The 18,037-nt window shown below is 38.3% G+C and overlaps 1 protein-coding gene across 9 annotated transcripts in view; it reads left to right on the top strand.

The window, feature by feature from the left end:
• Positions 1 to 18,037, top strand: part of CDC123 (cell division cycle 123) — a 51,520-nt gene that overhangs the window by 1,809 nt on the left and 31,674 nt on the right. For all 9 annotated transcript variants that reach the window (XR_013182508.1, XR_013182506.1, XR_008534095.2 and 6 more), the window contains exons 2-9: positions 120 to 191; positions 2,024 to 2,078; positions 2,864 to 2,896; positions 5,309 to 5,404; positions 6,782 to 6,888; positions 13,130 to 13,178; positions 14,783 to 14,858; positions 17,774 to 17,896. Coding sequence is in view for 3 of the 9 variants with exons in the window: in XM_054631024.2 (XP_054486999.2) it covers positions 120 to 191; positions 2,024 to 2,078; positions 2,864 to 2,896; positions 5,309 to 5,404; positions 6,782 to 6,888; positions 13,130 to 13,178; positions 14,783 to 14,858; positions 17,774 to 17,896 (611 nt within the window). In the remaining 6 variants the exon portion in view is untranslated. The remainder of the gene's footprint in view (positions 1 to 119; positions 192 to 2,023; positions 2,079 to 2,863; positions 2,897 to 5,308; positions 5,405 to 6,781; positions 6,889 to 13,129; positions 13,179 to 14,782; positions 14,859 to 17,773; positions 17,897 to 18,037) is intronic.

Raw genomic sequence — 18,037 nt, 5'->3', positions numbered from 1 at the left:
ATAAAACATAGTGTTGTTGGGGTGTGTGCTATGAAAAAAACAAATTCTTTTATTTCACTAGGATTTTTATTATAACAATTAATAATAAGGTATTAAAGAGATTTTCACATTTCTTCCAGTGTTATTCTTCCCCTGCCAGAGAATGTGAAAGAATATTTGCTGGATGATGGAACACTGGTAGTTTCTGGAAGGTAAAGTGTGTTTTCTCCCCAGCTTCTGAGTATTAATGCCATTTTTTATTCACAGCACCATTTTGTATATACATATTGTACTGAACATAATGAGTTTTTCAATTTGACCAGGGTGACTGCAGTAAACCTCACACAGTGTGAGCGTGTGAATGGGCTGGCTTTTGCTAGTACAGCTGGATTTGCTGGTGCCTGAAGCAGATCTTAAAATCCATGAACTACAGTTTCTTCTACACCAGGGGAGAGTACCAGTCTCTGGGATGCTCAGCTGCTGGTTTTTGTTTGCTTCTTTGGATCTGGTTGGGTCCAATTCACAGGCTTGACCTGTCCCATGCCAGTCCAGGGGTGAAGTGACATTACCTGAACTTAATTCTCAATAAAATAAGCTATAGACAGACTCAATAATCAGTATCATTTTATATAATCACTTGCAATCCATGCATCTGACAAAGCTGAATGTCCTGTATGAACACACATGCCAGGGTTTTGGATGCAGAAGAATGAGGTGGAGAGGTGGCAGGAGCAGCTGGTGAGGACACAGGCCTTGCTCTTTGTTCCTGTGTAGATCTCCCTGTGTGGTGCCCTTGTGGAATGGTTGCTGCCTGCATCTTGTTCATGATCAAACTCACAAATCAGTCCTCACTCCATGATTCCCTACCTGGGAGTTTGCCCCTTGCAGAGCACCCAGAGAGGCTGTGTGTGAAAGGGAGCTTGGGTTGATTTATCAGCTATCAATTTATATAAAAATTGAAGCTGTTTAAACGCCTCGTAAACATGAAAGAGTTTAATTTTTAATTTCTAAATTCTTTTTCTTATTAAAGGATATGCAGAAAATTAGAATTGTTTTTTAAACTATTTTGGATCAGAAGTAGCATTGTCACCTGCTTCTGCAGAATTATGTATTTATTTAGCAGCAGCTGTATATTTTAATAAGCCTTTAGAAAAGCTGAAATTGAAGGTTTGACTTAACAGCTGTGTTCTAAAATTTTGCTGTCTCCAATGGAGTAATGGACAGCTGTATGATTGACTTAAATTACATTTTTAAGATGTTTAAAAAAAATTACATTTTTAAGATGCAGTTAAAATTCCTTTTAGAAACCATTTTTTTCTCTGAGTTTAATTTCCTTAGCTATAAGTGAATGTGATCTTCTTGTAGTCAAGGCCAAAATTGCTGCTAACCTTCAGTGCACCCCTATCTGTCCTCTAGATCTCCAACACTGGATTGATGGCTTAGTCCCTCTGGAAGTTTTGCATTGAGGGACTGCAGAGACTCAGCTTGTCTAAGAATTGACTTTTGGCAGGGATGTACATTTGACCTTGCCCTGTTTGCTACATTCTCCACTTCCCATAGGATCATCTTTGGTCAGTCTGCTGAGTGTGGGGACATTTTCTTTTCAGAGCCAGAAATTCACAAGTTGACATTTGAAACTCAAGGTTTATGAATTTTTACTTGGAAAGGGAATATGGAGGTGAAAATTTAAATTTAACTTATTTTTTAAAAAAATAAATTTGTGTTTGTCAGAGTACAGTAAAGTTGGAAAAGAATCATTAACAGGGTGTCAAAAAGCTTTAATTCTGGTGTTTTAGAGCAAAACCTGATCTGCTAATTTGAAAGAAGCAAAGTGTTCAGGGTAGGACCTAGGCCTAATGCCAGCTATTCAGTCTTTAGTTTTCAGTACTGGTATCTCTGATTTTTCTCTGCCAGGGTTTTGAGGTTTAATCTTCTTATGAAAACATTTTGACATCAAGAGCTGGAAATGCTGTGGAAATGTAATGGACATGGTCAAGTCAAACTCCAGTGCTTAATTTTTTTTCCTGTTAATTTTTTGTCTCAGAGAAGATCCACCAAGTCATGCTCAGGAGGGGAGTGATGATGCAGAGGAGATACAGGTCAGTGTAAAATGCAAGTTTTCTCTTGAGAAAAATATGAGTGTATAACTTTTTCTGCATAATTTATAGGTGTGGAGAGTCCTTCACAGAAATAATTATCATGTGGTAGTTGCCATGCAAAACATAAAAATGTGATCACTTATGCTGTGAAGTCAGGGAAAGTTTAAGATATTTCTATGCTCTTCCACAGAAGGCTTTTTATTTTTCATTTCTTGATAATTGCATTTGTAATCATGACTGGGGAATGTTGAAATTGAACTTAATGCTGTTTCATGCCCTGAAAAATTAGGAGTACATTTGGAGTAGTTACTTCAAGAAACAGTGAAAGTTTTTGAGGCCGTAATAACTCAGAAGGCCATTCTAGAAGGAAAACACTGAAAAATGTTGTAATTACAAAGTGACAGAAGGTACAAAACAGAGATGAAAAAGAAATAAAAGTGAAGCTAATGGATGTGGGTCTAAGGATGGAAGTGCTGGAGCCAGGGACAAGCTGTAGATAGGGAAGACTGAGTTCTGAAATGTCCATCTTTCTGATATAAATCAAATTTGAAACATACAGAGATCTCTTTTTATCAATACTTTAGAGTAGTACTTCTGCTGAATATACTGGATTTTTCCTGTCTTACTTAACAGCCAAAATAATTGCAGGATAGTGATGTTATGCTGTCTGGGGCAATGATTTAATCTACATGTTGTAAGAGGCTGCATGAATTCTGATATGCTCATAAATGATAAAGGATGGCTCAGGAAGATGGTAACCTTTGGTTTGTTCTTATTTTCAACAGTGGTCAGATGATGAGAACACTACAACACTTAAGGTAAGGTCCTGTAAAAGCCCAGTGTGGGTTTGTCAGCAGTTTTCCATTCTGCAGCCTTGGGATACAAACTTGTTGCTTGTTAGAGATATCTCTTGCTGTATTTAACATTTTTCAATCATTTCAGATGGATGGCAGTATAGATATCTGTAACTTCCAAAAGGTTTTGCTGGCTTAATTATATTTCACTAAAATAAAACACTTTTCTTAATCCCTGACAATCATGCACTTGTTAGACCCTAGGAAATGAACTGCAGTACACCTCTAAATATAGCTCTTTCATTTTCACCACTTTGAGTATCTCCAAATTATTTAATCAAACTGGATGCAGAAGAAACCAAGCCCCTGCAGCTTAATCGTCACAACTTTTCTCTTGATGTGCCATTATTTCTTCTGAGTACATCTCTCTATATCATGTTTTTTTTTTCCTTTCCTGTCTTTATGGTCTCCTTGCACATGGAATCAAGATCATAATGGATGCAAACCAGGCTTTCTTGATGTTTTTCTTACATCTGTTTTTGAAATTTGCTGTTGCCCTGTCACTGTCAGAGTTAAAAGTACTCAAGGCACTTGTCTGCCATTGATGCTGTGACTTGAGGTCCCTAAATCAGGGTGTGGAATTGCTCATGTTGGATTAGGTGCCATATAATCACAGCCCTGCTTTGAGTGGTGCTTCTGCTAGCACAGAATTTATAGCCTAGAGTTTAAAACTAATCCATTTCAAATTTGTGCACACTGATTAATCTTCAGTTCAAATATTTAACCTCTGATAGCCTAGATTCCCTTAACTGTCAGTTATTTAAAACAAAGGGTTTAGGATCCATCATGGTTTGCAAAGCTCATGGTGATGATGCTAAATAAGTAAATCCAGAGTTTTGAGTCAGGTTCTGTTATAATGTAGAACACAATAAGGAAATACACAATTAAGAGGTATTTACCTGTCAGAAGAGCACAGGGCAAATGACTCTAGGTAAGTCCACAGCTTCCTCATGAGGGAAGTGGAGGGGCAGAAAATTCTGCTTTTAGAATAACTTGCATTAATATTAATGGTTACAAAGCCAGGCATTCAGAATTCAGGAAATGATGGAGTCCAGCTTGTTTATGCAGTTGTAGAACTTTCCTCTTGTGTGTATATTTATCCTCTTGTATTAATCAAATAATCATTGGTAACATTTTCCCAAGGAGGCTTAGTGTGTGCTGGTATTACATATATAGCAGGACTCCTGATTCCTGTCAAAACAAGAGAAGCTTGGATCAGAATGCAGTGGATGAAGAGTTTTAGTTCTTACAGGAGCAGTTTCTAGAATCAACTGAAAGCCTAAAAATAAAATTAGAGAAGTGGTTTTTTTTCAGTTTTCTGAGTGTAGTTTCCCATGGAGACTAGGTAATGTATGAAGGAAAGGATCAGAATGCTTAAGTTCAGTCTAGGTCACTGCACTAAAATGTGAGAAGGTTTTTTTAAATGTTTGCATTTGGGGAATCTGCAGTGGGGAGATGCCAGCATATATGAGTTTTTTTAGTCACTTGTATGGCTGTGAGGGTTTTGTTGTTTTAGAGGCATCAATTAGCTTTAGCCTAGGAGTTACTTTTGAAATGAGTTTCAAAATAGGCAGAAACAGTTTCCTATATACTTCTTGCTATAAATGCTATTATATGAAAAATCTTTGACATATGCTTCAAATCCTTTCATATTATTTTAAAGGTCAGCAACCTGTTCTTTTTTTTTCTGTAGCACCACATTCAGGGTAGAGTTTGGAGCAAGATGAAGAGTTGGGGTTTTTTTTACCTCAATTTTAGATTTTCAATGTTCTTTACAAGGCAAGGTTTTCTAGTCCAACCTTTGCAGTGTGTCCTCTATTTTGAATCAGTATATTGTAAGCAGCTACTTTAAGACCTAATTGAAGAGCAGATTAAAGTATTACTAACATTTTATTAAACTAGAGCCTAAATGAGCAACTTTATCAACTTGCCTATGAATTGATAAAGATATGTTTAATTCTAAAATCACTCTTTAGAAGTTTAAGTATTACTGGATCTTATTTGTATACAGTAATCTATCACAGGATATAAACTGGCAGGTAAGGATTTAAGGTTTGGTTATTTGACTTGTATTTTTGCCAGCTGTTGCAGGTTTCATGGTGACTGTTATGATGTTTTGGGTTTGAAGTTTGTGATACTTGCTAGTAATGAGAGTGAGAACTGGGAGCATTTTTAGTTTTCTCTGATTGAAAAAATGACAGATTTGATAAAGTGATTTATTTAAGTGATTTTATTGTGCACTATGTTTCTGAGGTTCATACTGATTTTGGACTTATTTCTAGTGCAATATGTATTTCTAGCAGTATTTAGAAGATGGCTACACTTCACTATTAAATGTGTTGAAATTTATATTTTGCTTCTTTGTTCTTTGTTCAGGCACCAGAATTTCCTGAGTTCACAGCTAAAGTTCAGGAAGCAATAAGTTCCTTGGGTGGCAGTGTTTTTCCTAAACTCAACTGGAGTGCTCCAAGGGTAAGAATGCTGGCTCCCAAAACTTGTAATAGATGTTGTCATACAAAATGTTTTGTGTTTGTTTTCTCTCAATGCTTTGGAAAGAAGAAGAGAGTAGTGGTTCTGATGGAAGGAAGAAGTGATACACAAGGTATCAGTGAAGTGATGGATTCTTTACTCTAAGTGGAATCCACCACTTCCTGATATCTTGTCTATCACTAGGTGGTGATGGTGCATTTCTAGGGAGGCTGATCTATGGCAGCACTGACTTTCCTATCTAAAACTAGTTCAGGATACTAGTTGAAGCCTTTGCCTGGTATAAAGATGAAAAGCACCACAGTTCCACAAAAAAAAAAAAAGGCAACTAGCTTTCCTCTAGTTAATTTTAGGTACTCATATCTTTTCTATCACTATATATGACAAAAAAAGGCAATAAACTTTCCTCTAGTTAATTTTAGGTACTCATATCTTGTCTATCATTAGATGGTGATTTTCAGGGAGGCTGATGCATGGCAGCACTGACTTTCCTATCTAAAACTAGTTCAGGATACTAGTTGAAACCTTTACCTGGTATAAAGATGAAAAGCAGCACAGTTTCAAAAAAGGGCAATAAACTTTCCTCTAGTTAATTTTAGGTACTCATCTCGTCTATCACTAGATATGATAAAAAAAATGGCAATAAACTTTCCTCTAGTTAATTTTAGGTACTCATATCTTTTCTATCACTATATATGACAAAAAAAGGCAATAAACTTTCCTCTAGTTAATTTTAGGTACTCATCTCGTCTATCACTAGATATGATAAAAAAAAGAAATAAACTTTCCTCTAGTTAATTTTAGGTACTCATATCTTGTCTATCACTAGGTGGTGATGGTGCATTTTTAGGGAGGCTGATGCATGGCAGCACTGACTTTCCTATCTAAAACCTATATCCTGGTCACAGATGTTGTGTGATGGGCAGGCTCTTGTTCAGGATACTAGTTGAAAACTTTACCTGGTATAAAGATGAAAAGCACCAAAGTTCAAAAAAGGGCAATAAACTTTCCTGTAGTTAATTTTAGGTACTCTTAACTATACTGTAAGAATGAGTGCACCCAAATATTGTTGTTTTGTGTTCTCAAGAGACACTGTGTTCAATCAAGGATTCCAAGAAAGTTCCTGGAAGCAATAAGGCAAAAACCTAATTTTGCAAATGAATTTGCATTGCTTTCATCAGAGTATTCATAAGAAAAACAAGCACTATTTTCTCTTTTAACCACTAATGAAGTTTACCTCAAAATAAAAAGAAATAATTTTCTGCATGTATTTCAAACGTTGCACAATATTTAGATAGACTTGGAGTTTGCATTCTCTCCTGCTCATAAAGATGTGTTTCAGGTCTCTCTGTGTTTCTTTAGGATGCCTACTGGATAGCAATGAACAGCTCTCTGAAATGTAAAGCTCTCAGTGACATCTTCCTCCTCTTCAAGAGTTCAGACTTCATCACCCGTGACCTCACTCAGCCGTAAGTCCATTTCCAGCAGACAATCTCAGTTATCCACAGCCAGGAAGAGCCAAAAGCAAACCAGAAACACCTTAAAGTAGCACATGCAACAGTGTGCCCTGACAGTATGGACTAAGAACATGTATTTTTTGACTACCTTTCCAGAGCAAGTCATGTTGTATTCTTGAGATTTTTTGCCTTCCCACCCCTCTTGGTATTTACTTGTTGCTACCCTCCTTGTTGGTGCCACTTCTTATGGTAATACAGTGTGACTTTACCATGTCCTCTTATTTTAAAGCTGTTGAGGTTTGTGGAGCTACCTGGAAGATGCTTGAGACTTCTGCTAACATATTTCACATATTTCTAGAGCTTGTTCTGAACCCAAGTTCTTGTAGCTCTTGAAACAAATCCATTCCAGGTGACTAAGGACAGCAATTACAGATAAAATGAAAAGTGTTATGTGCTTGGGGTTGATTTTTATCTGCTCACATGAAGGGAGTATTTAATTGTATAGGAACAGTTTCCTCCTGTGGTACCTGAATCTCCTTGATTTATGTCACTCATTTCTAAAATACAGCATTTTTCTGAAAGAAAATGAGATTACTGGGGTTGATATTTCTGTTACTATGGTTACTTTTTTGTTTTTCCTAGACAAGCAGAATTTCAAAGAAAAGGGGCAATCTGTGGCTTGGTATCTGAGAGATTCTTTTCCAGTAATTATTCAATGCTTATTTATAGTGCAGGATCTTTCTGGAGACTCAGTCAAATGCAGAGCCATTGTTCCAGGAGCCTTACAGGGGGTTAACAGGTGTAAGTTTCATGTCAAGTGGCTTATGTCTTGATAAAAAAATTATTTTTAAAATGTGAAACTAGTTACATTAATGCTGTGCAACTGCCTTCTTTTTTATTCCTGCTGCAACTCTACTGAGACTCTCTTCTCCCAGTTTTTGGTACATGAGGAAAAAAAAAGGGGTTCTTGGCAGCAGGGCTGTAAGTCCAATTCTGATGTTGGGTTTTATATCATGCCTAACCTGCAATGAGAGGAGGTGCTGGGGAAGAGACTGAGGAGGAGGGGAGAAGATATTGGAGAGATAAAACAGTTTGAAAAGTATGCTGGGCTTGGGAAACAATTGTGAAGAATGAGAATTCATGATTCTGGGGTCACAGAGAATGAAAGGAATGAGGGAGATGAGAAATCTATAGTTTACATGTCAGAGGTGAGTGAATTCTCAGAGGCCTTTGGTGCTTGCCCATGGAGCTGCTTTTCATGGCTTCCCCTAATAGGTGGGGTGTCTGGAGGATGGCTTGTTCACAGAGTTGAGCAAAAAAATTTCTGTTGCAATGGCTTTCAGGACTGATTCTTGTAGGTCTGAAAAGGGCTGCACACTTGGCATCATCTCTTTGTGAATGTTAAATAGTATGGAGTTTGTATTTACTGTCTTCATGCATAAAGAGGTCCAGCAAAAACTACCCAGAGCTGTTTGCAGAATTCCTGTTGGTTAACTGTTTTCTAGTGACTCTTGGAGACAAGCAAATGTTCAGCAAGTGCCACTTGATTTAGATGTGGCAGCTCCTTGTATGAAATGTACAAAGAATTGGTTCAACCACCTTCACTCATACTGCAATCAGTGTATTTTCTGCCCAGATTAATCTTGTTTCAGTTCCAGTCAGTGCCTCAGCTCTTCACCCCTGCAGTCAGCACTGGCTTGGTGGAGGGGCAGGGAGGACATTCTGGGGCTGTGCTGTGGGGTTTCACAGCATGGCTGTTGCCTTGGAGCAGCAGTGATTTCACCTGAAGTTCACACAAGAACAGTGGTGGCTGAGCAGCCCATAGCAGGCACATTCCCTCCTCCTGATCCTGCTCTGGGACAATCACCTCTTGCAGAAAGGCAACACCTCAAACTCCACTGCTCCAGTCCATTTAGGCTCCTTTTCCAATGTGATAAGACACCAGATAGCACAGCTAAGGTGGTAAAAAAGTAAAGCTTCTGACATGACTGTGGGAAATCACCTTGGTCTCTGTGTATATGTCATTTATGACTATATCATACTTGATTAAAGCATATATTATTGTCCACTCTCTGCTTGGTATTTCTAAATGACAAAGTTATTTGTACAGAATGTCCCCAAACAGTGCCATGATTATGGCTAAATCAGAACAGTGGTCCTCCTTAATTATACTATTGATTAGCTGCCAGTTCACTAGTCCTTAGCAAGCAGAAATTAAAAATGTAGCTGGCATAAGAACCTGAAGCTGAACAAATGAAAATTACATACATAATGCATCCAAATCCCTTGGAAGGACTGCTTGGAGAGAGGAGAAATGCACTATATTTCTACTTTGTCAGTAATGCTCAGTATGGTCTAAAGGTTTCTTGCCCTACATAAGTAACAGCTGAAATGCTGAATACCCTTTTTTTGGTGGTGTTGTTTTGTTTCCTGTGCAATTGTATAAACTTAAATATCCACTTCATGGGCCATAATATGGTAAACGTGCTGCAATGGCAATTTGTAGATCTGGGTTTTAACCTAGAAATATGAGCCAGTGATGTGGGACTTAAGGCAAACCACTTTCTTTGCCTTTTTCTCCCTTTCCCAATTCCTGTCTACCTCTAAACATTGTTCACCTAAGGGAATGCCCTTGTTGTAACTCTCAGCTGTCTCAAGTTCTGAGAAAACTTCAAACTATTAAAAAATATGGACTCATTGCAAATATACTGAGCATGATTAAATTGCTCTGACGGTTTTAAAAGTTTGTATTCTTTCATGATGCTGACACCTTGGTTGAAGAGTTCAGACTAATAAATTGCCTTTTCCATCATGTTAATTTTAAATAAATTAACAAAGACTTCAGAGCGATGTACTCATTAATGCAGTTGATGTTGTTTCTGCTTCAAAGTCAGCATTGTGTTTTACTTAGCTGAGTTCACAAAAAATCTTGTGGGTGGTGTGATCTTAATTTTTCAGGAATTAATGTAGGCTTTCAGAAATTTAGTGTTGAGTATATGTGATAAAAAAAATCCCTTTCTAACTGGGATTTCTGTTAAGTGGTAAAAACTCTTTTGAGCAGAAAGCTCTGTGTAGCCCTGGTGGATGTATTGGTGTAAAATAGAGCTTTTTTCCTTATTGTTAGAATGGGTGGACTATGTTTTGTTAAAACATGATTGATTGCTCACCTTGAGACTGATGGAAATGTTAGCAGTACTTCTAATGATGTGATAGTGCCTCTTCATTCTGACAACATTTCTGATGCCAGGCTTAATGCTTTTAATATTGAATTCCAAATTGTAGGAAAATTTCAAAGTTTTTTGAGATGTGGAGGAATAAGAGCCTGTGTTCTCCTAACCAAACATAGGAGGCAGTGTTGGACCATGAAGAGAATGTGCCTTAGCACTCCAGTATCTTTTTGCAGGAGCTGATCGTTTAGGCTTTAATATAAACTGTTTCAAGGTAGGCAGTTGCACACGAAAGGATGTGGAAAATTAGGCCTTTGATGGTGATTTTTTTTTATTCTGATTTTTTACTCTTGCCCATTTTCCCTAGCAATTTACAGTGTGGAACAAGATTCACTTTTCAGTGGTGTATGAATTTCCAATTTCTTTTAGGCCTCAGAGTTCCAGCAAGGTTTAATATTAAAGGAATAAAGATACAGTTCGAAGGCTCTTAAAAACTTCTCCTTATTCTTTTTTAAATAAGATTTTAACATAAACCATGAGATAATATCAGGGAAGTATCAGGTACAGAATAAATTTTACAATTCTCATCATATTCATAATAGTTCCTAATTCTCTCAGTGATTTGCAGATGAGTTCATGACTTTCTTAGCAGGGTGGGTACTGGAGAAACTTGCCAACCTTTTGCTTTTCTTAGTGTTGAAAACTGACCTGCATAATCACTTTTTGTAGCATGTCCTGTGGTCAAGTGTTTGCATTTGGAGTTTGACATAGAGCTGCCACATATAAAGAGATCTTGATCCTTCTGGTCTTTACTTCTCAGTGTAGCTCTGTAAAAAAGCTGTTCACCAGAACACAACAGAAGAGTTTGATCCTTTCACCCATAGTATTCAAAATGACAATTTTCAGAGGCTTCAGAAAATACAGCCCAGGCATGTCTCAATTTGGGGTGCCTGACATCTTTCTGATTGTTCTTTCAAGCATGTCCAAACCTGAATAGGATGTGGGTTGAAGACACCCCACTTAGCATTGTGCCTCTAGAGATCAAAAGCTCATCTGTAGTACACAAGTTCAGATGGGTTTCAGCAATAAATGTTACAATGAACTGGTAAAAAATATAAAATTGCAACCTCAAATCACCCAAAATTACTCCCTGAACAAAGGTGGCCTTTTGTCAATGAAAACTCATGATAATATTAAGAAGGAAAATTAGATTACAAAAACATGAGTTTATTTTGTCTTCTGCTGTGTTCACCCATTTTTTCATCATTTGCACTCAGTCCTGTGTCATTAAGGCTCAAAAAAAATTTCCCTTTCCATGTCTTGCAGTATTTTTGCCTGTGTGCTTGATTTGGCAGTGATACCTGCACAGTCTGTGGGGCTTGGGATGGCATCCAGGGATTTAATTTTCTGACTTACAATGGAAGAGGAACCATCCTTCCCCACATAACTCTTACCCAAAATGTTTGAGGGTTGAGTTAGGGAATAATTTTGATTATAAGGCTGGGGTTTTATGGCTGCTGGAAAAGACTGTAATTGGAATGAAGTAGATTGCAGGCACCCCAATCTCAGATATGAAGTCTGTGAGAGGTAATACCAGTCCTCATGTGCAGGCACTGTAAAACTCCATGTGCTGGACTTCAGCTGCCTTTGTAGATAAGTTTATTTCTATGGGCTTTGTGTGTGTGGGGGGATATTTCCTTCAGCATGATAGGCATATACTCCAGTAAGGGAGGAATTCTGACTCTAGCAAAACTGTGAGCTCTCATGGGTTTGTTTCTGTTGCTTTGACAGATCTTAAATTGTGGGGAATCTAAACTGTAGCTGAAGGATGTTATCTGTTTACACAGGCTTACAGATATATATATGATGTGTTTGATCACTGTGCTTTTGGAAAGTCTGCCTGTATTGCCCTACTTTTCTGTGTGTTGTGGATATTAAAGTCTAAACTAAAATGTGTGAAATTTATTTCTGCTGGCAGCATACAGAATGAACTCTTACAATAGCTCTTCACTTCAAACCAAAGGCTGGGAAGCCATGTCTTACAAATGCAGTGTTTATGTGAGGTTTTTGGGTTGTTGAATGAAGTTCAGTGCCAAAAGGAGATCCTGTAAATATTGTATTTAGGACTATTGCTCAGCAATGACCCTTAACACAGTTCTGTGCTTCCAAGTAGTTTGTTGCCAATAAGGTCAGGGAGTAGAAATGGAAGAAAATCACATGTTCTTCTGTGAATACCTTTTGAAAGTTACAGAATCTATTGCAAGGTTTACTGTAAAATGACAAAAAGGTACATGGAAGCTGACTTGGCTTATAACTGCCTCCATTCTTGCTAGCTCCTGAAAGGAGACCAACACACTCAGCCCCTCACAAGGGACAAAACCTTGACATCTGCTTGGAGTTGTGGAAATAGTTTTGTTTATCCCACTCTCAAGGGATTTGTAAGAGTATTTCTTAAGGCTCTTAATTTAGAAAATACCATGCTATGGAATCAGGAGTGCTGAGCTGCAGCGCTGTTTTGCATCCTTTATTCATGGAAATGAACTGCTGTAAGGCATGATGATGTGTCTCTGTTGTGTGGTTTGGGAAGTTAAACATTAAAAGTACTTGGCAAAACATGCTGCAGTGAAACTGGATTAGATTGCTCAAGTTTATTGGGTTTTTTGAGAATTCAGTTATGCCAACATAACAATACAAAGGGAAAAGAGCAGCACTGTTGATTCAAACAGAAATAAATCAACAGTGAATAAACACTGACGTTTTGGACACACCCCTGTCCGGATTTAAGTGCTTCCAAATCACACTAGAATAAAAGAGGTGATTATTCTGCTTTTTTCCCATGATTATTGTCAAAAGGAGAGTTGTTATGTATTGCAATTTATTGCTTTGTACATATTGGAAATAATTTAACAGTAGTTCTTATGTTTCACATGAGACCTGTTTCAGTTTGGGGTTATTTTCAGTTTGGGGTTATTTGGGGTTATTTTTATTGGGGTTTCAATTATGTTTCAGTTTGAGGTTATTTTTCTCACTATGGCTAAAATCTTACATGTGAAGCAGATTTTGAAGCCTGTGCCTTACTTTTCCAGATTTATTCACTGTACTGATGATTCCCCTGATCCTTCCTTGAACTATGAGGTAGGACTCCTTGCTTGATTTCTAAGTAATTGAAAATAATTGCTCACAGGCTGGGTGACATTTATGGCTGGGTTTCTGTCCATTAAATGTATTATGTTTGTTTTATTCATGTTGCTTCAATATGAAGGGAAGTCTGGTTCAGCACTGCAGGTCCTAAGAAGTTCATTTAATTGCAGATCAGGTGGGCTGAAGTGCAGACTGGAGAGGCTTCCTTGCAATGTCCTCTCGTGTCTGTCAGGTTGTGACAGGAAGGACAAGTTCAGTAGCTCAAAGTAATACATTCTTGATGGTGAGCTGCTTGTGAACATCACACTGAGGTTACCAAGGCTGAGGCTTGCTGCAGTGGCTGGGGACATCCTGAACTGCTCTGTCACATCTTGTTTCCCATGTTTGTTACCAGATCAAAATGTTCAGCTAGAGATGCTTTAAACTGTTAGTGTGGAGCTACTGCTCTTGTGGTAACATCTAGTCATCTCTCTAATAATAGTTTTTATGTAAATATAACATTTGTCATCATGCAGTGGGCTTAAAGGGCTTTGCAAAAGTGAATGAACCTTGTTTTATTTTAAAGTGTGCTTTAAAGATACAGGACATCTAAAAGTTGGAGCAAAGAGTTTAATGTTACCACCATAGTTAGGAATGTCATCTCTGGTCACTGAAGCTTTCTGCTGCAGTTTAAAGGGTTTGGGAGTTTCCAGCATCCACTAGCAGTAACTGGGGCCTTCAAAAACACCAATCCTTCAGAATATTTCAGCTTAGGAAGTACAGAAACTTGAGAAAGTGCCAGAAAGATGCTTTAATTCCCAGGCAGTCTGTCCTATTGACTATAATAGTTTGCTTTCTATTTCTGTCCTGTGTCCTTATTTTAACTGGTTTGCGCCTTCACAGGCGTCACAGAGTTCTGCTTGGGTGTGTACCAGAATAGAGGTTGATTTGGATAAATTTAATTCTGCTCATCAGCTCCTTTGACTAGGGAGCAACTTTCTGCCAATTCCATGACAGATTTGTTATGTTGTACAGCAGGGTTTTCATTTTCCATGTTTTATCATTAATGGAACTTGGAAGTTGTTGCATAAATGAGTTCACAGTTATACATACTGTACAAAGTGGAAGAGCATAAGATAATTAAGGTGGGTAGGGACCTCAGGAGGTCCCTAGTAGACTAAGACCTAGGAGGTGTCTCGTCCATCCTCATGCTCAAAGCTGGGTAAGGAATGAGATCATATTGTCCCATTTGGCATTTTATAAAATCTGTCTTGAAAACCTCAGTGGGTAGAGGCTGCCCAGCCTCTGTGAGGGATCCCTTCCAGTGCTTGACAGTCCTCATCTGAACCTTTCTGCTTTAAGCTAGTTTAGACTATGTGGTCTTTAGAGATGCCATCCAACTGAAAGCATTCTGTGATTCTCTGAAATTATTAATAAATTAATTGTTTTGAAATATTTTCAAAGATGACTACGTGAACTTCATATTTAAGATTGTTTTGTTCTCTAGTCTCACTGGTTATCATTACAGCAAAACTGTGGCTCTAAAAGGCAGACCTGTTGCCAAAAGGATGCTGTTACTTCTCTGAACCAAGGCTTTGTCATTTGTTTTTCCTGCACAGCTTGTTCTTCGCAAATGGTGTGAACTAATCCCTGGTGCAGAATTCAGATGCTTTGTCAAGGAAAACAAGCTTTTAGGTAAGGAATTTCTTAAAAACAAAGTTATTGGATGAAGTTTTGAGGAGTTTCTCTGATTCCCCGAATTAGAGCTAAGGCTGAAGAAAGCTCTTTCTTTCCACACCTCATTTCTGAAATTAATGGTTTATTCTTTCTGTAATTTAAAATGTGGTTTACCACATCTCACTTTCCACTATATTTGAAAGCTTGACAGCTCAGCATGCTTGCCATTACAGTGGAAATATTCTTAATTTAATTGTTAATTCAGAAACTTCACCCAAAGGCAGAGTCTTTTATATTCAGGAGCAAATTGCATCGACTCCAGCTTGCAGAATGAATACAGAGGCAGTTGTGTGTTGGGCTGTAAATACATGACCCCATGAGGATGTTATATGCAGAAAGTTGGGGAGGTCAGAACACCTCCACAGGTGTAGGAGGTGTCTTGAGTTCATGCTAAATTCAGTGTACTTACTTAGAGCTTGTTGTTCTGTTACTCAAGTGCAGAATCCTGAATGTAAAACGTTTCAAGTGGCACTGAAGAGCCAAGGGATCCATCCACAGCATGCACAGAGCTGGTGGGTGCATTGGGAGACCTCTGGCAGCTGGAGAACAGGAAGATTGTGCTACAGCATGTGTTGTAGGCAGCTGAGTAGGGTAATTTTAGGGTAATTTAGGGTAAATTTAGCTCAGTTTTACTCCTCTGGTTGTGTTGACTATTCTCTGCTGACTATAGCAGGAAATGAGATACCCAGTGCACATACAGGTGCTTGAATTGAGGGGTTTAATTTCAGGCTAATTACTACTCTGAAGTTTGATTTTGGTGTGGTCTACCATGAAATCTTTAGAGATGAACAGAAACTCAAATAGCACAGGATTAGTGCTTATTTGTTCTGAACAAGGTTGAATCATTCTGCCTAAACTCTTCTAAAGAGGAAGTGTTATGGCAGTGATGGAGCAAATGCAGGCTCTACAGGAAGAAAGGTGATTTTTTTTTTTGCTTTAGGATAAAACTGGGCTTGCTCACTTTGCCTCTCTCATGCCTACATATTCACAAGCACCAAGCTCCATATCCACAAGTGGTTCCTTGTGATGATATGGAAGGCCAGGGATATTGGCTTTGTAGTTCTCACTGTTCCTCCTGTCTTAGCATGGTGAGTGTGCACTTGTTTTGGCTGTGCCTTTTTGTACCTGTTGGGAGCTGCCTGCAGTTTGTTGCTCCATGCAGTCCCACCTCTGTGAAGGTTTAGGAGCACGCTCCCTGTTCTTCATTTCCTGATTTGGGTTTCCTATGGACCTGCACACAGATATTTGAGCTGTGCTAATCCAGGTGCTGTCAACACACACTATTCTCCTAAGCCCTTTTATTTGGCTGTTCTGTCTGGTGTTCCTATGCTCACCTTCCCATTTTCTCTCCATTTATGCCAGTTGCAAGTGCATTACAGCTCCCTGTAACAGAGTTTATCTTCCTAATAGCAGAGATTTCCCATTAAGTCTGCATTGTTTAATGGCTCCTCACAGAGATTTTGAAGGGAGGAGAGCTGAATCCTGTCCTGCCTTGTGATGCTGGAACACCATAACTGCCAGAGATACAAAGCATTTGTACACTGGCTAACTAAGCACTCTGTACATTTCATGGCCAGGTTTTGAAACCTAGTACATCTGCCAGTATGGGATTTTTTTTAGCTAGCACTCCAGCTGCATTTCTGAAGATTGTTCCAAGATTTTTCACAATATGTTCCCATACTCTTAAAATTAATAAGCCTGTCAGTCAAACTGAGGAATGATACTTGCAGTATAGTGAATGATTTTCCAGTTACACATCTGCATCCACTTAAATGCCATAATCTTTTGGGTTTTGTTTTTTAGACTCAAGTTAAGCTTTGTAGTGGTATTGAAAATTCAAAGTTCCACTGACATCACAAACTTTTTATATGAACTTCTTAAAAAAGAGCACATCTTTGGCAGTAGTCAGCATGGTCTTACAGTAAAACTCTGTGTTTTGTATATGGTTAAAACAGCAAACTTGAGGTCACTGATACATCTTTCTTGGGAAATTCTGTCTCTTTTTGTATGTAAATAGCCTGAATTGCTCATTCTGCAGTGATGGGGCAGGTCTTGGATTTGACATTTGTCAAGCAGGGTATTGCAATGTTTTATGTTGACACATATCCTGTATGAGAACTCTTGTCATTCAAGATGCATGCAAGTGTATAATCCTGTTGATGTCATTTTAAAAGCGTGTCTTGTAGACAAATGTATGAAATTAAGAACTTGTGGGAGGGGTGGTTTGTCTGCATAGGTAAGAAAACCCTTGAGGGAGCAAATGGGAGCACTAAGGTCTGGCCTGCATGCCATCCCACTGATTTGGGGATTTAGGGATTCACCTCTAGTGCCTTATCAAACAGGCACATGTTATTCCACACTTTAAAAATCAGTTAAATGAGAATCTGTGGTGTCCAAGCATTTGGATATTAGCTTTGCTAATGTGCAAGCTTAGCCTTCACTCCTGGCATTTCATTGTTCCATATTGTGGTCCCTACTGTGATGTGCAGAACAAAGTTTTGGGGACCAGAGTAACCAAAGGGAATAAAACTGAAAGGAAAAGTTGGGAGGTGGAAACTTCAGGACTGCTGGTCCTTAAACACAGGCAAAGTTTCCTCCTGAAATTCACTTTAAAATATTCCAAGTGTGTACATATAAAAAGAGGTTCACAAAATTCCAGAGCTGTTCAAGGAAGAGATTCCTAATGCAAGTACTTTAAGTATAGCAGAATAAAGCTAAATAGTAAGTTTAGCTTTATTATAACAGTAATAAAGGTAGAAACTGGGGAAAACCCCATCTTCTGTGCCTGATAACTGCTTTTTTCTTTTTTTTTTTTTCTGGTTGGGTTTTTTGCATGCCTAGAGCTCTTTATAATCACCTGAAATTATTGCCAGGTATCTCACAGAGGGACTACACCCAGTACTACGATCATATCTCTAAGCAGCACGAGGAGATCTGTAGGTCCATCCAGGAGTTTTTCAAGAAACACATACAATACAAATTCTTGGATGAAGACTGTAAGTATCTTGAGGGTATCTGTGGGTATGCATCTCTCTCTTCATTGCTCTTGCTTTCACAGGGCTTGGTTCTCTTTAGCTTGGGAGAGTCTGAAAGCTCTTGTGGCTACGGCATGTTGAGCAGCAAAAGTTTGGAATTAC

Source organism: Agelaius phoeniceus, chromosome 5 (assembly GCF_051311805.1).
Source record: "Agelaius phoeniceus isolate bAgePho1 chromosome 5, bAgePho1.hap1, whole genome shotgun sequence".
Taxonomy (NCBI): domain Eukaryota; kingdom Metazoa; phylum Chordata; class Aves; order Passeriformes; family Icteridae; genus Agelaius; species Agelaius phoeniceus.
Note: the sequence above shows the minus strand (reverse complement) of the source record. Positions and strands in the feature narration are given on the sequence as shown.